Below are 24,224 nucleotides of genomic sequence, written 5' to 3'. Positions count from 1 at the left end.
GCGGGATTCTTTCCCCCAAAGACTTGTCAACAAACCTGACGTCCAAAACGCACAAAATGAGTGACAGGCAAAAAGCGTCCTCCGATTAGCCAATTTAAACCGTGGGCCAGTCCCCTTACTTCTCCTGTTGGCATTTACAGAGTCAAGCGCTAGGTACGTGTGTTTTAACGTTAGTTATTAAAAGTAATTTTAAAAACAGGCTTCAGTGGCTTAAAAAGTATTATTAAGCCACCATTATAAGTTAAAAAATCAGTTTCTGTCCTGCTCATACATGTGTAGCAGTGGCGATTTCTTTAAGACTGCAAGGGAAGCTCAGCTTCCCCTATAATGTCACAAAATTAATGGTCAAATTATGTACTATTGTATTAACATTTTATTGACTAAAAATGCGTTAGAAAACGTTCATCTCAAAGACGAGTTCGTTCAGAATCAGTTAGATATAGCAGGTCGGCTGACTTGATTTTCTTCTCATACATTCCCGTAGCGTCACAGCGCATTTCCCCGTTGAAGCCCAGCGTCCATTGACTTCAATGCGGCTGCTTTGAACGTTTTTTTTTCAGTGCTTTGAAACTAGACGGTCATTGGATAAACGCTGCGATTATGTCCCGCCCACGGACGCTCAGCGTCTCTGGGGGTGAATGAGGAGCAAATGAGGAGTGGGCTGGCCTGGACTCCGAGCTTCTGCGTGATGATTGGAGGGTCTGTCGAAAGATTGCATCTCCTTTTGACTGACAGCGATTTTGTACTATAAGGAATCGCTGGAGCTATTCGCGCTCAGTCCCATCGCGGATTTCTCAAGTTCAGTCGAAATAAAAACTGCTGCAACCTATTTCTTTATATTTGCTTGGCGAAATTGCTTGATTTTCATCATACATTTCACACAATTATACACCACATTCCTTGTTTCACTTTTACAGAATTTCCTAGCGTAATAGCCGAAAATGAGCTTCCCCTATTTGACAGACCAGTAGCCGCCACTGATGTGTAGTAGTAACTTTAAAGACAGTCCACCAACATTTACCAGAAATTGTCACAATATGAACAGTATATTAATTTTAAACCAACAAACAACAGAGAAAAGAAGGAAACCAAGAAAAAGACACAAATGTTCTCATCCAGAATTTTATAATGCCCGAAGAACTATTCGCGTTTGGCATCTATATAATGCAAACTCAACATCAAAAAGAAAAAAAAATACAATAAAATGATCCCATCCATGATATCATTCTGGGTGCTTCATGCCACAATTTGGCCTTTTATATAAACATAGGAATATGTTAATATGTGCATGTTAGTCATTCTAAATCATCCAGAACCTACTGTACATCATTCATTACACTAAATCAGTATGTCCATATTCTTTAAAGTCAAAGTTAATACTCATATTTCACCAGTAGAGGGCAAACTGGGGCCACAAATATGCAGCTCTTGAGCACAGATAATGAGCAGAAAACACACTAATGCTCCTTTTTCTGACAATTATTTCAAAAGGAGAGAAAAGAAACCACAGGCACAACATTACAAGACAAAATGCTATGGATTATTTGTACTGTGTGTATTGGGAACTTCTTCGGCAGTTTAATTAGTGAGCTTTTGTCATCTGGGGAAAATTTCTAATTAATTCAGGAAAACGAATCTCAAGGTTTCTCACGGTCTTAAATGAACTGAACTGAAAACCGATAAAGAGACCACATGTGCAGGTGAGTAAAGTGTAAAAACATACTTCAAATATGAACATCTTTATAATACACTGTTTGCTGGAGGGAAAAAAAAAACAATAAGTTACATTTTGCGTTGTGCTAGAACCCCAAAAGCCTTTTTTAGCAAACCATTTCAAGCATGAAATCTACAATAAACTCTCCAGCTCATATGGTTAATGTGAAATGTCAATTCAGACAGGTGTGAAGCAAGACTAACAACATTGTTTCAATGAGTCTTTTCTTGTAAGGCAGTCAACCTCTATTCAGAGTTCATAGAAGATTTCTGCATTCACCATTGGAGTGAACCCTACAGCTCCAAAGAGTTCAAACAATTCACTCCTATTTTTGAAGAAAAGCAGGATATGGCTGTCTGGAGAGTATCTTCTGCAGGCGTCTGGAGTGTAAGGACTCGTCCCACTGGTGATTTCTGGACAGTAACATGCTGGATTTTAATCATGAAATCACTTGCAATCTTAAGGCTGAATGTTTTACAGAAATCACAGTGCGCTACACAAACACAACGCAGTGCGGAAGCATGACACCCACAATCTGCAGAAAACATGATTCAAAATATGATACTGATGCAGTGACAGGTAACGTAAGTGAAAAGACAACTGTTGAACATCCTGGTTTTAGTTCAGCTTTGAGCCTTACATGGTGACTGACCACAAGCTCTATGAATAGACCATGACATCAAACCCTGAAGCTCTCTCCTTTGCCATCAATGTGCCGAAGACGCAGGTAGACGTCTGTGCCGATGCCCTGCATCGACTGGATGGCCAAGGAACCTCCTAAGTATTCAGCGTACGCCCGGGATGTAGGCAGACCAAAGCCAAACCTGGAGGAAAAAACAACTGCCATTGACTGAGATATTCTTCAGTCCCATTACACATCACCACAGTGCGTCCTAATTTATTAAAGTCCTCAGTCCAAACATTAAACTCGGGCTGTTAAATCAATTAATCATGATTAATCGTAATTAATCACATCCAAAATAAAAGTCTGTTTACATAGTATATATATACACACTGTATGTATGTGTGTAAACTTATTTGGATGCAAATAATCACGATTAGTTGTTTTAGTTATTTGGCACAGTTTAAGGTAGGGCTGTCAAATCGATTAATCGTGAGTAATTGCATCCAAAATAAAAGTTTGTCTTTACATGGTATATGTGTGTTTACATGTACACACATGTTTGTTTTTGTGAATTGTGGGGACTTTCCATAGACTTCTATAGTTTTTATACTGACCAAACGATATTGTCTATTCCCTAACCCAACCCTAACCCTAACCCTACCCCTTACAGGAAACATGTTTGCATCATTACATTTTCAGATAAACACCATTTACTATCCTTCTGGGCCGGTCCCCACAATGTCATAAATTTCAGGTTTTACTATCCTTGTGGGGACATTTGGTCCCCACAATGTAGCAAAAACAAGCACGCACACACATACACACATACACACACACACACACACACACACACACACTATGTAAACACAAACGTTTATTTTGGATGCAATTAATCACGATTAATCGATCGAGTTGTTAATAATTTATTGAACTGAGTTATTTGTCACAGCTAGGGATGTAAAAATCGATTAATCACGATGAACTGCGTTCAAAACAAGTTTGTTTACACAAATATATATATGTGTGTGTGTTTGTGTGTGTGTGTGTGTGTTTGTACACATATATACACTCATGCATATTATGCAAGCACAAACTTATTTTGGATGCAATTAATTGCAATTAATTGATCAAGTTGTTAATAATTGAGTTGTTTGTTAAGTTATTTGCCACAGTTTAAGGTAGGGCTGTCAAATCAATTAATCAGAAGTAAATGCATCCAAAATAAAAGTTTGTCTTTACATGGTATGTGTGTGTTTACATGTACACACACACACATTATGTAAACACAAACTTTTATTTTGGATGCAATTAATCGTGATTACACAATTGAATTGTTAACACTTAATTGAGTTGTTTAAGTTATTTGGCACAGTTAGGGATGTCAAATCGATTAATCACAATTAACTGCGTCCAAAACAAAAGTTTGTTTACACAATATATTTACGTGTTTGTACACACATATTATGCAAACACAAACTTCTATTTTGGATGCAATTATTTGCAATTAATCGAACGAGTTGTTAATAATTGAGGTGTTTGTTAAGTTATTTGGCACAGTTTGTCAAATCGAATCGTGAGTAATTGCATCCAAAATAAAAGTTTGTGTTTACATGCTATATGTGTGTTTACACACACACACACACACACACACGTTTGTTTTTGTGAATTGTGGGGACTTTCCATAGACTTCTATAGTTTTCATACTGACCAAACGATATTGTCTATCCCCTAACCCAACCCTAACCCTAACCCTACCCCTACCCCTTACAGGAAACATGTTTGCATCATTACATTTTCAGATAAACACCATTTACTATCCTTGTGGGCCGGTCCCCACAATGTCATAAATTTCAGGTTTTACTATCCTTGTGGGGAAATTTGGTCCCCACAATGTAGCATAAACAAGTACACATTCACACACACATTATGTAAACATAAACTTATATTCTGGGATGCAATAAATTGTGATTAATCAATCAATTTAAAAATTTAATTTGTTATTTGGCAAAGTTAGGGCTGTCAAATCGTTTAATTGTGACTAATTGCATTTAAAATGGTATATGTGTGTTTACACATATTTATTCACATTAATTAAACACGATTCAAATAGTTTAATCTTGATTATTTTTATCCAAAATAAAGTTTGTTTTCACAAAATACATGGGTGTCTACACATATACACACTTACCAAAAAAAAAAAAAAAAAAAAAAAAAAAAAAAAAAAAAAATGCAAACACACTTTTATTCTGGACGCAATTAATCAAGATTAATCAACAACTCTATCTTAAAATGTGCAAAGTAACTTAATAAACAACTCTAAGCAGGAAAACAAATGCTTTTAATTAAAAAAGGACTGCCAGTTGCCATCTGGTCTTCTGTAATTGTGACTGGCGACTGCTCATAGCGAGGAGTGCAGCATGACACTTTAGACTCACAGATCCAGATTGAACTGGCTGAATCTGGATGATGTAGAGCAGACCACTCCAGCTACTATACTGATCTAGCAAGAATGTATAGAATCTTGCAAAGTCAGCTGTTGCATGTGAACAAGACAGAAATATTTACATATAAAAAGATAAAAAGCATGTTACCATTGAAAAAGGAAGACATGATCCCAAACATTCCAACAATAAATTACATAAAAACCCAACCTTACCACAAAACTTTTAAAGCAGATTTTAATTTAAGCTTGTGCTTTTTTTTTCTATAGGCATAGCTCCTCTTACCCATGCATGGGTCCGGACTGGGGGCCGCTGTTGGTAATGGTGTTGAAAAGGTTGCTCATGCGGGGATCCTGTGTACTCTGTTCAGCCGTGCTGAAGTGGTAATCCATCACCTGATCCAGAATGCTGTGAGGAATGCCACCGCCACGGTCTGAGATCCTGCAAAATGATACAAGTAATATTATTTAGTCAATAATATTAATACTCAGTTAATACTCATTTATACTCAAGAAACATGATCCATTTTTGCAGTATTTTCTACAAATGTCAAAAGAACAGCATTTATTTGAAACAGTAAAGACGTTTATAAAATATAAAGTCATGCTTGATCAATTTAATGTGTCCTTGTTAAATAAAAATAAAATCTTCCTTGAAGCTTGAATGGTAGCATACATACACACACACACACACACACACACAACATTTTTTTTTCCTGTTGAAATTGTTAGGTAAATGATCATGTTGCATAAGCCTTTAACCTCATAAAACCTGGGTAAACATCCAGTGGTGCATAAATTTACATTGGACCAAAAACCCAGATACAGAGAGGACTTTACATCCCCATTTCAAACATCCGCTAAACACCACTGAAAGACAGTCACTACAGACATGGAGGTTCATGCTTTCCATAAGCTTATGGTAAAATAAACATTGTCCATGAGTAAATATGCTAAGTGTGGAAAGAGGTTTTAACTGTACTGCTGAGTGTGCACAGTGGGCTAATGGACCTGGTTATAAAGACAGCACTCCGGATGATGAGGTCTCTGTGCAAAGAAAAGCTCACATATCTGCTAACTAAATGCTTCACTACTTCTAGGAAAAAGCATTAATTCCACTCTGCTGAGTTTACAGCAGACCAACCACACCTAAAAACCCTAAAAACCGTCCATGTATTTGTTCAGACAGGCAATAATCAAACAGTTTCAACAAGAGATCGGACTCTTTGCACTTTTTTGTACTGTACTGCATTTGTGTATGGTTTGAAATCCAATTCAAATCTGATTTATAATATGTTGTGGTCAGTTGGCAGCTTGGATGTTTTATTTTGAACTCATGTGTATGTATTATCATATTAATGTATTATGTAAGTGTGACATGGTTCAATTTTAGCATTGGCTTACAGACTTACCTTATGACAAAGTCTGTGTCATTGTTGGCAATTGTGACCACAACATCAGGCACATTGTAAGGGGTGTCCAAGTGGCTCTCCATTGTGGCCCTGAAGAACAAAAAGAAACCTTTCATGAATAATCTATTTATCTATAATCTATCTATAAACATCTGATCATAACATGAGCTCATGACAAGAAAACGCAGCAGAGGCCTGAAATAACTGTGAAAGCTCTTCTTTCTTCTCTGACTGAGAAACATAAAACACAAAAAAGTTTTGTGGGCATGAAACCACACGTGACAGGGATTTACCTAAGACACTGGAGGCATCTTCAGTTCTTGAGCATTTCATTTCCTTAGTGGGTATTATGATATATGTGACCCTGGACCAGAAAACCAGTTGTAAGTAGCACGGGCATACTTGTAGCAATAGCCAACAATACATTGTATGGGTAAAAATATTTTTTTTTTATGCCATAAATCATTAGGACATTAAGTAACGATCCATGAAGAGATCTTGTAAAGTTCCTACTGTAAAAATATAAAAACTTAATTTTTGATTAGTAATATGCATTGCTAAGAATTATTTGGACAACTTGAAAGGTGATTTTCTCAATATTTAGATTTTTTCCAACCTTTAGATTCCAGATTTTTAAACAGTTGTCTCTCGACCAAATATGATGATGTATAAATCCAAAAAAAAAAAAAAAAAAAAAAAAAATACCGTTATGACTGGTTTTGTGGTCCAGGGTCACATATATCTAGTGCTGATATACATCTACTGCCACTTAGATAGGGCAAATATTCTTATTTTAACATTTAGGGACAGTTTTATAAACAGCTTGCGCCAGCGTATGCTCTCTTTTGGTGTGTTAAAAAACCTACTGTTAGGGGGAGGACTTATGGGGGAGGAGAGTATTTAAAGGGTTAGTTTACCCAAAAATAAAAATTCTGTAATTAATTAGTCACCCTCATGTCTTTTCAAACCCGTAAGACCTTTGTTGATGATCTTAACACAAATTAAGATATTTTTGATGAAATCCGAAAGTTTTCCAACCCTGCATAGACAGCAACTAGGATTGCAAAGGGGTCAAATTTTCTGAAATTTTTCATAAACTTTGCATGGAAACTTCATCTTGGGAATTTTGGAAATATTCCAAGTTGAAAATTGTAAATTTTGGGAACTTAATAGAAACTGTATCATATACAAACATAAATATAAACATTTTCTTTGATCATACGCTGACATGCATGCAAACTAATACAAATTTTAAAAATGACATTTTTGGATTTTTTTGGAATCTGTGATGGAATTGTAATCTTCTCAGGATTCACTGATGAATAAAAACTTAAATAGAACAGCATTTGTTCAGAAAAGAACATATTTTCTAACAATATAAGTCTTAACTATTACTTTAATAGTTAGGTTAAAACTACTGTTGAATAAAAGTATTCATTTGTGTGTGGGAAGGGTCATTTTTTTATTCTATTATTATTATTATTATTATTATTATTATTATTATTATTTTTCACCTAAATGTTTGCTCAGTGTATTTGTTTTTACAATGGTATAAGTTGCACAGTAGCTTACACACAGCACAAGGAAGTTTTAAACATACATTTTTGAAAAATGTATTTAATTTACATGAATACTCATGATGGACATTTTGATATTTTGTGTGCAGGATTAAAGAAATGATACGTGCATGTTATGGAGGAATGCACAGCGCATGTAGGGTGTGGCCTCATTAGCCCTGCAGTAAGCAGTGTGCTGTGTGCATGTGATTGAGCAATGTACAGGGTAGAAATTCAAATAAAATAAATTAAATTACTTATAACCTAAATCTGGTTGTTTTAACCAAGATTATACTGCAAGATTTTTTTTCTCAACTACATTTAAGTTTCCCACTATCCCTTTAATATATCTGAACCTAACCAAAATAATATTCATAACAAAAACGTTGTGAAGTCATAAACTTCCACCAAGTTACTCTTTCCCTACCCATTTTAATACAAAAATCATACCCATGCCCAGAAACCAAAAGAATGAGGGATGTGATGAGTATCACTGTCTGTGTCACGGGTCACTCTCAGCAGCGGGAACTACGGTGTGGTAAACCAACTGTGACTTGCTCTTCTGCCAAGAACACGCTGTTCTCTAGTGACTGGTTGTAAATGAGTCCAATCCAAATGTAAAAAAACTACGAGAACGAGATCAAACACATGTCTCTCAATTTGCAAGACAAGCACAATCAGCTTAATACAAGGCCTAAGTTACTCATTTTTATTATAAAAGAACTTTACTCTTCCATACATAAAAAAAAATCCTGATGTTCATGGTGGTCGTACTATGAAAAGCAGAGAGTGTCTAACTGTAAATAATCTCATGTAAACATAACTATTTCACCCTTGCACGTATTGAAAAAGAAGAAATAAGAACAAACAACCATGGTGGTTTCTAATTTTAGGTTTCAACATCATTGGTGGAATACCTGTAGACCTTCAGACTCCTCCACATGGTTTGGTTTTCAGTGCAATGCATTATTCTGAGAAGCTTATCTGTAGATTGTTTTGAATAGTTTGAGACCGGTATAGAAAACCTAACGTGCCACTGAACTTCAACTGAACTTGGCAGGCAGCCATTGTGGGTGACCTTATATGAACATTGCTAAGACTGCAAATATCAGAGAGAGAGAGAGAGAGAGAGAGAGAGAGAGAGAGAGAGAGAGAGAGAGAGAGAGGGGAAGAGCTATACTAGGTCAGGTCCCATAACAAGAATTTCTGCTTTCTTATGGATATAATTATAAAGACGTATTAGGTGTGTAGGTTTTCGAAAAAAGCCTGAAGGTTTCCTGCACATGCAAAGATCAATGATACAAAGATAAAATGTTGTTATATGGGTAAGTTTGCTGATTTATGGATTCTAACAAATTCGGAGTGGTTGTTAAGGCACTGTTAGTTGCTTATTGGTCAAAAGGGGCCCAGTTTCAAGTCCATGAGATACTTGCACTGATTTTATCATGCAGCAGGTAAAAATATATCAGCAACGGCGATTGTTATGCACGTCTAAGCAAGCTAAAAGATGTTCAAGAGGTCTGTTAACACAGTAACAGAAAAATATCCAGCTAAATTAAAAATTAGTCAAGCAAGCCACTTTAAAATTCTTTGCCTCAAAATGAGTAGGAGACCATAAATCATGATAAAAATCAAGATAAGTGTTATGCAAAACCTTTCAAATAGCCTTAACCTTCTTTATGAGCATTTTGACCTTTACAACAAGGATTTCAACAAAAGCCTCTAAACAGAGACAGAGCTGCACTCCTTATTGCTGTTCATCTCACTATAATAAATTTTTAGCTGAAACGCTTATGGCATTTTATAACTTTGGTGCATCTGACGGTTGGGTCACAATGACCCAGGCCTGTCATAACTGCCCCAGATTGAATGGCCAATCATCCTGTACAACCAGGAAACATTCCAAACTCAAATTCCATTCCAGGCTTCTTGCATAACGTGTCCGAAATGTAAATGACTTATTTTTCCTGGCATTTCACCAAAGGCTATATGAGTGTTAACAAAAGGTCACACTACAATTACCCCCTCATACAATGACCGACAGGCTAAATTGCTTGCACATATATTTGGGTCACACTTCACGCAGCAACAGAATTATACTTGCTGTATTATAGTAATGGTTCAATATTGTGCACATGAGCGGCTGCTAAGACAACACTCACTACAGAGCAAATAAAGCAACTGCTTCAACAGCGAATTTGACTGTCACAGCAAAATTAGATGGTTAAGATGTCATAGTAGCACAAGGAGGTGTGCCATGTGTATCTCATTGAACTATATGTGACAGGAATGTTACCTCATGGCGTTCTTCAGCAGCTCAGGCAGGATGTAGTCCAGCGGCAGTGGAATAAAGGGAAAGCGGGCCGCCACATGGCCGTTAATGCGAACCCGTGGAGAGTTCCCGTACTGATGCTCACAAAGCCGTCTGAAAGGAACAGAGAGGATCGATCGACATTTACACTACCATTCAAGTTTGGGCAGACTTATTAAAGGGACAGTTGACCCAAAAATGAAAATTCTGTCGTTAATTACTTACTCTCGTGTTGTTCCAAACCTGTAAGACCTTTGTTCATTTTTGGAACACAAATTAAGAGATTTTTGATGAAATCTGAGTTTTATGACCCTGCATAGTCAACAGTGCAACTGACACATTGAGAAGGACATTATTAACATAGTCCATGTGACATCAGTGGTTTAACCGTAGTTTTACGAAGCTACGAAAATACTCTTTGCATGCAAAGAAAAAAAACAACTTTATTCAAGAATTTCTTCTCTTTCATGTCAGTAATTGTTAAATAAAGTCATTATTTTTGTTTTCTTTGCACACAAAAAGTATTCTCGTAGCTTCGTAAAATTAAAGTTGAACCAATGATGTCACATGGACTATTTTAACAATGTCCTTACTTCCCTTTCTGGGCCTTGAACGTTTCAGTTACGTTGGGGTCAAAGAGCTCTCGGATTTCATCAAACATATTAATTTGTGTTCTAAAGATGAACGAAGGTCTTATGGGTTTGGAACGACATGTAGATGAGTAATTAATGACAGAACTTTCATTTTTGGGCGAACTACCCCTTTTAATTATTTACTATCATTCAAACAAATAAAAAAAAGAAAAATATCAGTCTTTTAACTAAATCCGGCACAATTTATTTACAAATGTTACATATTTAAGCATAAGCCTTTAGGTTAAAATGTTTTTAGAATCATGCCAAAATAAAATTAATTGTATTCAATGGGACTGCCTATTTAATCTTTAGTCACTTAGTTGCACAGAAGTCCACAGGAAGTGACAAATGCATACAGTCCGTGACGGACAGATTGTTAACAGCTGGTCTATGTGTTAATACAGTACATCGGACAAGACATCCATACGCTCACTTATCATTCATCGACCTCAAATATGGCTTTTCATCTGAAAGATGTATGTAAAGTAGGCCACTCAATCTAAAGTTAACCTAGAAAAATGTGCACTACTCAAGTGTCTGGACACTGAATAGTAGCACGCTTAATGCATGACAAATAGAGGCGCTGGTGCTGTCACTTGCTCTTAAAATATGCTGTCATTTTTGGTCATACTGATAAAAGTAATACATCTTTCAAATCTGTAAAGACTCTTTATTTTTTTTATTTATGTGCACTAACAATAAAAAACAAAGGTTGCGCTTTAGTAAAATAAAGCAAATAGGACGTGCTTTCTGCCGTCTCGGTTTCTGTGAACTTGAGCAGGAAACTTCAAAACTTTGTGTATACTTGCCGTACAGACATGAAAAATATATCTATAGAGAGTGAAATGTCTACTTTCAAATGAACCAATTTAAATGGAAAACAAATATTCTCAGATTATGTCATCTGTATGAAACATGCATACAGGCGCATCACTACTGTGAAGATGAAGAGTCAGTGTCGCCGACTTTATCTATTAAACTGAAAACAAAGAAACCAATAAATTATTAAAATGTTAATGCAGTCTCCTTGCTGTTTTTCTCTGACACATTCATAATTATTATATTTGCCCATGCAAGGTGGCAATTTTTTTTTTTTTGCATGCACTTGAGCACTTGCCTAGGTATGTAGGCAATTAAAGGCTTATTATGATTTATATAGTTTATTAATAAACATGCGACTAATATTCGACCAGAAAAATTCCTCTTTAGTCGAGCCTTTGTATTCAAACAATGGCTAAACCACAATTTCATACAGAGAAAATAAGTCACATGCCACTGGTTCTGCCTCACCAGGTTATGCAAGTACTGGTAAATGAAATGCTGCCTTAAGCATTTCATTTAATTCAAAGACAGTTTTAATTAATTTGACACTAATTAATGAGAGCGTCTCATTCATAGACAGAAAAATGTGGCCTCTGTCTGTTCTTTGAGGGAATGCTTTGATCATGCCCCTGTGAAGAGGAACAGGGCAGCTCTGCTGATGCAGCATATTAATTGTCAGACTCTCATGACACGAGCACGAGCAGAGCAGCCTGACCTCCACTGTTACATAAAGCCACAGAGAATGTTTTTTAGGACTGTAACAACTAATTAATAATTAAACTAGATAATTATTTCTGATCAATCCATATAAAAGCCACATAAAACTAAGGCTGTCACTAATGACTAATTAGGTAATCGATTAATCAAATATAGGGCCCTGATTTCTGCAATGCAGAAAACGCAGACGGAATTGTGGAATCCAGTCATAATTTGTGAAATTGACAAAATTTTGAATGAATACATCAAAAATAGTTCAGTACACTTAAACATGATATGGACTAGTGTCTGTGAATATTAAGCCGCAAAAATATTATTTGTGACCCTGGACCAGAAAACCAGTCGTAAGCAGCACAGATAAATTTGTAGCAATAGCCAAAAATACATAAAAGAAAAATCGACTTTCAGAATTTCAAAAAATTGACCCTTATGACTGGTTTTGTGGTCCAGGGACATATTTAATAGATGAATCCTGCATGTTCTGTGTGTCTCTGTGTGAAGACAAGCTAAATGCAATTGAGGATATTTTTTAAAATCGAGTACTCGAATTGAACTGAGGAATCGTGACAGCCCTACATAAAACCAAAATAAACATACTATTACTGGGCAGAATATGCTGCAAACTGGACCAGACTTTAAGTAGAAAGTCAGCTTAGTATAGATCAGGAGGTACAGATCTTAGATCTGAAAGTACAGAGATACTCTGTCCATTTGTAGGATGGAAGAATGAGTGATTGATTGAAAAAAGTAAAATATGAGTGGTGGCACAGGCGGATGAGGCTGCACATTCCTCAAGGGCCCGAGTTTAAAACCCATAACTACATACCGAACACAACTTCCATTGTGACCTGATTCTTTTCAACCGAGAAAAAAAAAATAAATAGTAATAAAAACAGGACGAATGTCTCTGGCATTACAGCAAAAGCCTATAAACTGAAACAACAAACTGAAAGTAAAGAACTAAGACAACGGTGGAAAACAAGAATTTAAAACACTGTGTTCTGATTGGATAATGCAGTTGCTATGCAGTTGCTTAATATTTTCAGATCACTGTTACTCTTACAACAGAAGCAAAACTAAGGAAAGGCGTGGTGACTTCCTCTTGTTCCTCTGTTTTCTAAGGTCATTCAGATCATTTTATATAAGATGATTTATGAGGGAGAGTTTACAACAAGGAAGACAACCTGATAGAGTGTTTGAGTTGCTGCATATGATCATCTTTAGGAAGTGCGCATGGGTGGTGTTATCAAAATGCAAAAAACTTTAATCCCTGATGAATGTCAATGTCAAAATAATGATTTTTTTCTTTTTCTGTTGGCTTATCTACTAGAAGATATATTAATAATGTAATAAACCTTACGTTTTCTTTACAATAAGACAATTTCTAAAAGATTTTCTGAAAATTTCTATTTTATGGCGCTAAAAATTCATAAGAGTAGCAAACAATTAAAAAAATGTTTACATGTACTTCATTCACTGCAAATCATTCCTGGACTGTTGACACATTAAACTCATGTAGAAGTAGTAAATACATGTTTTGCTGCGCCAGCAAATGTTCGACAGTAGTTCAACAGTGACCTTTAACACTCATCTTGGTAAATCACAAATGAAAGCTGGGCTTTGACCCTTTTCTTGGGCAAACAGTGGACGCACACACAAGCTGCTGTAAATGGAGCTGACTCTGCTGATAACAGAACAAAAGGCTTTTCAATAACCTCTTAAAATAGTCCTCGAGTCTTACCACTCACATATGCAAAAAGACAACAGGATGCAAGGCAGATGGCAAACAGAAGGAAGTTAAAAGGACAGCATACTCACCGAGCAAAATCAACCCACTTCTCGATTATCTTTTTGGGGGACAGGCGGCGACATATAATGCCTACGAAGTCAGGCTGTCAAGAAACAAAAATCACACAGTAAGCATCTGTACTAATACTGGGTAATGTGACTGTAATTCCAGTGCAGCACAAACATGCCAACTAGAAGAGATATTGTGTATACTTTTATATATCACTTATAACCTAAAACTGTTTTTAGTCTTTAATAGTTCAGCTCAGAAATTTTCACATGAACTGTTAAGTTTGAGTTGAAAATTAATCTACAGAAGACTGCATCATTCAGATCTTCAAAACCCAGTCAGTTTGCACTAGCTTGATTCCTGATAAACCACTTTATAATTTTATTTATTATATAATAATAAATAATAAACATCAATACTACCACAAAGCGAATATACAATTTGGTAAGATTTAACAAGACAATTTGTACTCTATTTATTTCAGTAATTTAGTCTTCAACCTGCGTATATCTGTAAAACAGCAGGCATTAAGTTATAGCAACCTTCCTGTCCAAAACCATAACGGCTCTCATGCAGCAGGTCTTTTTGTAATTTGACAGCAGATGTGGGTGAGGGTCTCCACTTGTATATTTAGTCAATGCATGCGAGTCATGCGAAAATATTGGTGGTCCACTTGGCTGCCTGTATGAGACACTTACGTCACTGGGCAAATGACGGACTACATTGTTCGTACTGCTCGTGAGTATTTTAAAGAGGAACTGGAAAGTTCTCCAATATTGATTCTAGTGCTGTCAATCGATTAAAAATAAATAAATAGCACATTTTTCTGAAATTAATCTTGATTAATCACGATTAATCAAACCTACCAGTAACGTTTTAAATATACTTTTATATGAAAATCATTTCACATTCAATCTTCAATCTAATGTAAAAACAACATACAGACAGTATATTTTTAATATTTGTTTAATGGCAGCTTTTTTTTTATGACTGAAGGCGAGCATCACTGATACCAATACTACTCATGTCTCTAGGAAATTGTTTTTTTCTTCATATTTAAGCATTGACTGTAGCTATTCAACAATACAGTATATTTGAGAGCTATAAATTTCAACATTTATTAGACTTTAAAAATGAACAACTTCTAATTTAAGTGACCCATTACAATAAATGTCATATTTACCTGCGTCCAAATTAGAAATACACAGAAACTGAATAAAGTTATCACACACTAAACACTAAATTATGGCTAATTTCCACCGAGCGGTATGGGTCAGTACAGTACAGTATGGTACGATTTGGGACCTAACACATTGATTTGATCCAGCTTGCATTTCCACCGCCAACAGTTTCAATCAATTTTAAATATTTTTAACGCTGTTAAACTGGAAAAATTAATCGCCTGCATTAACGCGCTAATTTTGACAGCACTAATTGACGCATATACTGTTCACAGCACATCTGAATTGGTCTAATTCAAATAAGTTTAAAATCCATCGCTAATTATTGGAAATATCCCTAATAGAGTAAGAAATAGTGGTGGTGCAAAAATTTTAGAGACGTACATTATCCTCATGCAGGGCAATGTGGTGTGTGGCCAGCATGCGGATGCCCAGACGAGATGTCAGTGTTGTGTCCAAGAAATTGCGAACCAGAGTCTCATCCTGAACAAAAATAATGTAAAATAATTAAATAACCAAATAGGTCAGATTCACTGATTATTAACAAGTACAATATGGACACTACAGTAAGATTATTCTGCTGATGGTGAACGAAACACTAGAGTTTTTGAAATCTTACCAGTATGTGCTTACGACATTCCCTGAAACCTTCAGCTAACATGGTGACAACATCTTTGTGGTCATCAAGAAGTTGTTTTACAAGCTTACTATAGCGAGCTTCAGTCTCCTGGTCTTTAATCTGAAGATAAAAACAATAATGGAAAGTTAGCAAAATAATATCAAATGTTAATCTTTCATATGTGCTAGACAATGTTCTTTCATGGTTAAAATAATGAATAAACCCAGGTGGGGTAATCATGTCTTAACTGTTGTTTTCTCTCATTATGTGGCTTCTTCCCTAGTAAAAAGTAATATATTTAAAATACGTTTATTTTATACTAAGTAAAGTTCAAATCTATTAACAAGTTTACTGATATATGGCTCGAGACTTACTGATATAAAAACTATTATTAAACTTTTTTTTTTTTAAATACTACTTGTGCACAATACACATTTCTTAATATTAAGCCTAAAATGTGTTTTAATGTCACTATTGATAGGGATTTTATGATCTTTGAATAATATCAGCCTTGAAATACAAGTTAGTTAAAGTGTACCTAAAATATATAATAATTCCACTTTAGCACAATCAAATATGTGACCTTGGACAACAAAACCAGCCTTAAGTAGCACAGGTATATTTGTAACAATAGCCAACAATACATTTTATGGGTCAAAATGATTGATTTTTCTTTTATGCCAAAAATCATTAGGATATTAAGTAAAGATCATGTTTCATGAAGATATTTTGTAAATTTCCTACCATAAATATATCAAAACTTAATTTTTGATTAGAAATGTGCATTGCTTAGAACTTCATTTGGACAACTTCAAAGGTGATTTTCTCAGTACTTTGATTTTTTGCACCCTCAGATTCCAGATTTTCAAAGAGCTGTACCTCAGCCAAATATTGTCATATCCTATCAAACCATACATCAATGGAAAGCTTATTTATGATGCATACATTTTAAAAAATTGACACTTATGACTGGTTTTGTGGATAAGGGTCACATATACTTAAGTATATATTCAGTTGGATTTCAGCACTACTTCTGTGCAATTAAAGTGCATTAAGTACAAAATTAGTCCAATTTAGCAGACTTTAAGTATACCAGTGTAGTATACTAAAAGTACAATTGCAGTGTATTTTTTATTAAGCACATAAATATATCAATGTATTTGTAGTATACTTAGCATAAAATAAATGTATTTCAAATAGATTTTAGTGAGTTTATTTTTCTCTAGGATTACCAAACAATTGGTTGAATACACTTAAATGTTTTTTGTGTGTGTTTTTTTTTTTTTTTTTTTTTTTTACAATCTTTTGATCTAAATGTTGCACTTAAAAGCTCGACTATGAATTTCTTCACAAAAAAAGTTTCAGAAATGGATGGTCAGGATAATACCATTTGGACAGTGGAGATGAACCTCCTTCAATATATATTTATATAATATAATACTCAAAAATTCAGTATGAATAAAATGAATAAATTGCATTAAAACACATTAAATGGAAAAGAGTTACTTTAAATTGTACCATCATACAATTACAATTTTACAATATTACAATGTTTTTCGATCAAAAAAAATGTACTCTTAGTGAGTAAGAAGTCATCTTTCAAAAACATTAAAAAAAAAAAAAAATCTTATAGACCCCACTTTTGTAGTGTACATTTGTGTTGGATGACTTTACTTTTACTCTAAAATGTGGGAAAAGGCAAAGGTAACAAAGAATGAGAAGTTGTGGGCCAACATTTTGACTCACAATGTGTAAGCCACTACAATAACTAAAGCAATCCCTTCAGTTGTGTCATATTTCTGGTTTTACGGATATTGTGCAACATAGGGATTTTTCATATGAACTCACATTTACCATATTTATGAGCCAGCATTTTACATAGTCAGTCAGTCAGTCAGTCAACAAAGACTTATGTTTCACTGGTGAGAGGTGATACCTCCACACGATCATCCACAGCGGCTGAATCAGTACACTAAGCTCACAGGCCTCTTAGGTTACAGAATTAATCATGGAAATTTGTAAGCTGGTCTAGGCTGTGTATGAATTCATATGGTCAGGTTTGGTCAACTTGCACTTACAGCCGGGAAGTCGCTCAGCATGTGGTAGGCCCTGATATAAAGCTCGTGCTGTGGAGAGAGAAAAAGAGAGAAAGAGAGAAAGAGAGGGAGAGAGAATGAATGAGTACAATATATGGGTAACAAATGTGCTAGTGCAGTTCCCGGAGCTGGTGTTCCCAGCCTTCCACGAAACCCATTCCTGGCCTCTCACCAACACTCCAAAAGCACATGGCTTACATTCTTTTATGGATTCAAGGAGAAATTAGGAAGAAGCAGTGATTGGGAAACACACAGATATGCTGAATGTTTTGGATGATGTTAGAGAGGGCAGCTGACTTGTAGCCAATTTTCACTTTCAACAGTTCAAAGGTTTTGATGATAAACACTGCAAAACAATTTCTTTTTCAATATGTTTTTTATGTTTTCTACAAAAACTATATCACTTGTTTAAAATCTTTTGTAACATTCTAAATATCTTTACTGTTACTTTTGGTCATTTTTATGCATCCATGCTGAATAAGGGTATTGCTGACCCCAAACATTTGAATGGTAGTGTAGGTTAAGAAGACATATGACCTAAAGGTGTTGAGGAAAAAAACCAACAAACAAAACTAAATTAAGAAACTGATTTTTGCAGTGCAGTATTTCGTTTAAGACTGCAGACTGAATTGTTCTAAACACCTCTGAGCTCAACTGTCCAGTTCATCTTCCTCAAAGAAAACAAAACAAGCTATAGACGACACACTTTTCTGTGGCAGATGTGGGTAAAAGTTCACAGGAGGAGGAGGACTTGCTAAAGGAAGTAAACAAGGAGGAGCACAGGGAGGGGACCTGTTTTCGCTTTCTGCATATTACTTAGCAATTGTCTGTTTGTTTTGTCGGTTAGCGTGCCGTGTTTTTGAACAGTTCAAGAAGGCTAGGACATCATGGATGCTGGAGAACAAAAATTTTCAAAACAAAAATAATACAATTAAGGGCTGTCAAACAATTAATCACACACAGTGCAAGTTTGAGTTTGCCTAATATGTGTGTGTGTACTGTGTGTAATTATTATGTATATAAAGAGCACAGATGCAAAAGCCTCTAAATCCATCTGACGTGTTTCTTTAAAACGAGCATTTCTTTCTGTCTACTTTGTATAGGTTTCTATGTAAGTACTGGTACTTCTGATTGGGCTGAGGCTGGTATTTAGTGAGTATTTGATGGACGCATACTATGTGTCAGGAGCATTCACTCAGTATCATTATCTCATTTTTGACCAAAATGTCTTTTAGCTGTTTTTGCATCTGAACTCTTCATATATAAATATAAACATTCATGTATACATTTAAGAAATATTTACAAGTATATGTATTTATTATAATTTTTATATAATTTATATTAGATATATATAAAAATATTTTGTACACAAATGACATATTTCTCTTAAATGTATAGATTAATTTGTGTGTATGTATATACAAAAAATTACACACAGCACACATACATATATTAGGCAAACATAAACTTATTTAATATGCGAATAATAGAAGCCTTTTAACTAGTGCTATCTGATTTTTGGACCCCAACTTTGGAATAGTACAAATAAAACAAGACTTTATTTGCTGTTTGTACTATAAACAAGACTACACAGAAGGACTCCAACTGCTTGTTCAGCAAAGCAAGTTTACAGTCAACTTGAAGAACAGCACCAAAGTAGTAACAATACGGTTAAGCATGGCAACATGAATTAAAAATGATATTGTTTCAGAACATGTCATGGACCAGACTGCAATACACTACCATTCAAAAATTAGCATCTGTAAGATTTTTTATTTTATTTTACTGAATTACATAGGCTGCATTTATTAGATCAATAATACAGTTAAAACTACCGTACAAGTAGGGGCTGCACGATAAATCGCATGCGACTGTCATGCGCATCTCCTCAGTGAAGCCAGTTCTGTGATTAGTAGTAAATCTCCATCACGTGCGTTCAGCTGGAGCAGCAATTAATGCACAGAGCAATAAATCACTGACAAGCTACGCAATATCGCGTTCATAATCGCAGATGAATCGCATTCGATTATGAGCGCAATTTTGCATAGCTTGTCAATGATTTACGGCTCTGTTTACTCATTGCCGCTCCAGCTGAACACAGCTGAACAAATGCATTACAATTTTAAATAACTGCTATTTCATACATTTTTTTAATGTAATTTATTCCTGTAATGACAAAGCAAGTACTCAAATTTCAGTGTTACATAATCCTTCAGAAATCATACTATTATAGTGATTTCTAAATATTTAGACTACAGCAGAGGCTATTTTTTTGCGAAGTGTGTTTTCGAGAGTTTAATCAGATATTGCATTACAGCATGGTATGGAAATCTGACTGTCCAGTCAAAATCGAAACTTGCTCGACTTGTACAGACTGCTTTAAAAATTGTAGGTTGGGAAGTGAAATGACCTATTCAAGAGATGTATGAGGTAGCTGTATTAATACAAGCTAAGAAAACTGTTGCTGATGATACACACGTTTTACATGAGAATTTTAATGTTACCCTCAGGGAAACAATTGAGGACTTGATGTTCAAATCAAATCCCTACAACAATTATTTTGTGCCAACTGCTGTTAAAACTATTTAAAACGAGAGGTTTGTTTGGCATTTTGTAGCCTTGTAATATATTTGGTATGTGTAATTTATTGTGTTGTAATGTGATATGTGAGTTAATGTTATGTACTGGTCATGTCATGGTTGTCCAAGATGAATTTTTTCAGAAATGGGACAAAAAAGTACATTCTACTCTATGTTGCTGCTTAATATTTTTATCAATAGAGAGTTCAAAACAACAGGATTTATGTGAAATATAAATATTATGTAACATGTATTCACTGTCATTTTTGATTAATTTAATGTGTCCTTGCTGAATAAAAATATAAAAGTTTTGATTTCTTACCAAAAAAAAACACCAAACCTGAATGGTAGTGTGCTTTTATGAAATAAAAATAGAGAAGTAAAGCTGATTTTTCTGCACCAAATAAAACCCATATTGATAAAGCACTTTTTCTGTCCATCAAAATCAATACCAGGCTCTGCTTGAGAGATCTAAGCTAAGTCACATTCAGCAAGACGTCACTGCAGAACACTAGTGGTTTGATCGAACATGGTCAATTCAGTTCTCTGTCTGAACACTGTGCCAGAACTAAACCAGCCCCAGCTCCTCATCACCTAATATCCCCTGTGAGAGTATCAGGGGGGAGCTTTTCCAACAAAACAACTTGTAAGGGAGACGGTAACACTATCCGTCACAACAATGTATGATAACAGAGAAATCCTGCCGAGACGTAAGGGAACTCACCACTTGGAGAATGGTTGGGTTGCAGCCAATAATGAAGGGCAGGCTACGGAAGCCCTTTATGCGATGGGCGATACGGACAGGCAGCTCTTTGTGTAGATACTTGGCACTGCTCTGCATTGAATCAAATCACACACAGCTTCATTAGAACTCAATATTAATTCTCATAATGAAACAGATTAAACATTTCTCCAGCCGCAAGTTTAAAGGACTTTATGGAGCGGGATGGGTGCCATGTTTATCCCATGCATGGTAGATGAAAATGTTAATTATGTGCAGTGCTGCACATATCAAAGTATTACACCATAACTGTATCATGGTACCACCACTACTTGTAATATAAATAAGATGAATCCAATGAATTTGCATAATTATGCTAAACAGACACAAAGCACAGTGTGTGCGCTGACAAATGGCTTGAAACGACTACTATTTAAAAGACAGGCACCATTGTGGGTTGGGATAAATGTAGGGCACCAGACAGGAGTGTGTAATTACCAAGATATGTTGTCCATCAGGAGACTTCCCTGCATACAGCATAGTGGCTGGTGTCAGTCTGACAGAAGGCTGTGAAGAGAACATTGCTGTTAAAAATAGCATATAAAAATAACAGTGTTCACTCACTTGAATAGCCTATGAATCAAAGTTTCAGCCCGTTTTGAAAAAGTTAAAGAAATGTTAACTTTTCCATTTAGTTGTATAGGATATGTCTATGTCTGTGTCTCATAAACGTGATTATTCGTGGAGTGATTCATGGGTACAGTTACACTTATTAATAGGCCTCTGTGTAAGTGAACAGAGTGCATGAAAGTTCGGCAGCAAAGGACAAATCTAAATTTAATATTTTCAATTCACAAGGTTAACCATGCATAACACCATTGGTTCTTGTGTGCTTTTTAATCACATGGAAAAATGAAGTAGATTTAAATGAATAACCATTTAGATTACATTCTTTTCCTCACATTAAACTATGATAGGGCTTCAGAAGGCTTATGGACCTGTTGTACACAATCTGCTACATGCTTTTTAACCTCTGCTTGACGTTGTAGTTCATAGTTTTTAACAAAGAAAAAGCATTCAGTATAATTCTAAAACTACAGAGCTTTGATCATAAAACAAAGCATTTAAATATAATCTTACTATGAACCTCATATTCTCACTATATAGGCCATTAAAGCTTTTACAGAGTTAATGTTTCATGTATTGATTAAATTATAGAAACGTTCGTAATGACCTATTAGTACAAAAGGAGCAGTGGCAGAGTGGTAATCACATTGGGTTTTGTTGAGTCACAAACAGTCCCAAGTGAGATGCTCAAAGTAGGCCAGGTTACATAAGGATACAGTGCACACCAGCATGACTTATGACACCATGATGCATGTTTAATATAACACCAACAGTTTGAAATAATGAAATGCATTTGTTAAATGAATGGTACATTTATGAAGCCTGCTGCCCTTGGTGTGACCCGTGACTCTTGGCTCTTTAACTACTGACACCTAATAGTAGATGTTTATCTGCCTTTATGTAAGATACAGCAATCAACACACAGCTTAAGCATTCACTACAAAATAACCAAAAATAATATAATAAATAAATTACAAATAATCTTAGTATTAAGTGTCATTTTGCTAAAAAAGACAAAAAAGTAACTCATTTTCTATTTAGTGAGCACTTAAGTCATCTAGCTGGTAATTGGAAAAATGACTCAGAAAGTGAAGTTTGATACTTTATTAAACGCAATGAAAATCTAAAAGTTAAATTATTTTTGAGGCCACTGTATTCTGTTTTTATGGTTACTGGCTTTTAGGTTTTGTTACAGGGGTTTTTGTCAGAGATTATTAGCAGCTAAAGAGCTAAATACAGCATCTTACATGTGACTGTGAATATTAACTTACCCTTTGGACCACTAAAATGAAACATCCGAGACTGATTAACGTAAAAAAAAAAAAAAAAACTTGAAGCCTAAGTTAGTTGAGGCTCGTGGTCAGTGTCATGACAACACGAGTATCCCACAAAAGTGGGCTAATTAGGCCATCCAAATGGATGGAGACCAAGAGTATCGACCTCCATCGTGGGGGTAAAGAGACAACGGTTAACATTAGTGAAAACTTGTCGGGAAATGATGACTGACCTTCTCGGCAGATGCGTCGATGGCAGACTGATTGTAAAAAGACGTAACGGTTTTGGACCGTTCCCGAGCCAGCTCAGTGTAACTGGACACGGACGATGTAGACCGAAATCTTTTGTCGGTCGATTGCGGAGCGGTCGCTTTGGCTGATGTGGATAGAAAGAGCCTGGCCACGCTGATCCTGGAGGCGCCGCTGCCCAGCAGCTCCATGGCCTGGCCTGTCACACGTCCGCGCATTTTTACACTTTAACTACGCAAACAACGAAAAAATCAATCCTTCTTCTTTAGATTTAAAATCCGTCTACCTCGCCATCCAACAGAGCGAGTTCATTCGTGCACAAAGGCACGTCTCTAGCACCATCACATCGCTAGATGTGAAAACTGCCGTTTCTTCTGGTGTTTATCTGAAGAGTCTAGCGGTCAGCCAATCAGCGATCAGAGGAGGCGGGGCTTTTCGGTCATCACGACCTCAGCAGCAACGGAAAGCCAATGAGTCACGGCGCAGCAAGGACAATGAGAGACAGACAGACAGTGCGGCCGGCATTGGGAACAGCGTGTACTTTCTTTGAATAACACCACATACATTCAAAGATTACGTTATAAAATGTGCCGTGTTAAAAATAAACCAACATTAAAAAGCAAGACTGTCTTATATATTGTGCTTTGTATGTTGTTATAAATTCAAGTTTCTGTTCAAATGATCAACACCCATTAGCAAGCAGTGGAGAGTGGGTTAAACAGTGCCACGCTTTGCTTAAAGCAATAGTTCATTCAAAAATTTAATTAATTTCTTCTTTTACTTTCTTTCGTCGAATGCCAATGAAACATAACAGTCACCATTTACTTCCATTGTATGAAAAATATGCA

At 35.6% G+C, this 24,224-nt stretch overlaps 1 protein-coding gene across 1 annotated transcript; it reads right to left on the bottom strand.

Moving 5' to 3' along the window:
* Window positions 1–1,108: 1,108 nt before the first annotated feature.
* On the bottom strand, window positions 1,109–23,772 carry bckdk (branched chain ketoacid dehydrogenase kinase). The gene is made up of 11 exons (XM_051109410.1): window positions 23,361–23,772; window positions 21,725–21,793; window positions 21,230–21,340; window positions 17,909–17,956; window positions 15,831–15,950; window positions 15,596–15,694; window positions 14,051–14,124; window positions 10,044–10,172; window positions 6,192–6,281; window positions 5,066–5,221; window positions 1,109–2,538 (listed from the first exon to the last, which is right to left on the bottom strand). The coding sequence occupies exons 1-11, from the start codon at window positions 23,592–23,594 to the stop codon at window positions 2,394–2,396; spliced, it is 1,275 nt and encodes a 424-aa protein (XP_050965367.1). The 5' UTR covers window positions 23,595–23,772; the 3' UTR covers window positions 1,109–2,393.
* Window positions 23,773–24,224: the final 452 nt, after the last annotated feature.

Source organism: Labeo rohita, chromosome 5 (assembly GCF_022985175.1).
Source record: "Labeo rohita strain BAU-BD-2019 chromosome 5, IGBB_LRoh.1.0, whole genome shotgun sequence".
Taxonomy (NCBI): Eukaryota; Metazoa; Chordata; class Actinopteri; order Cypriniformes; family Cyprinidae; genus Labeo; species Labeo rohita.
The sequence above is the reverse complement of the archived record's forward strand: the minus strand, read 5'-3'. Positions and strand labels throughout refer to the sequence as shown.

Excerpts from the sequence above, each read along its gene's own strand:
- bckdk (XM_051109410.1), bottom strand. The coding sequence starts at position 23,594 with ATGCGCGGACGTGTGACAGGCCAGGCCATGGAGCTGCTGGGCAGCGGC. Across the intron at positions 5,222-6,191 it reads GACACAGACTTTGTCATAAG|GATCTCAGACCGTGGCGGTG; the intron begins GTAAGTCTGTAA and ends ATCATTTTGCAG. Across the intron at positions 2,539-5,065 it reads CAGTCCGGACCCATGCATGG|GTTTGGCTTTGGTCTGCCTA; the intron begins GTAAGAGGAGCT and ends TTTTTCCTCCAG.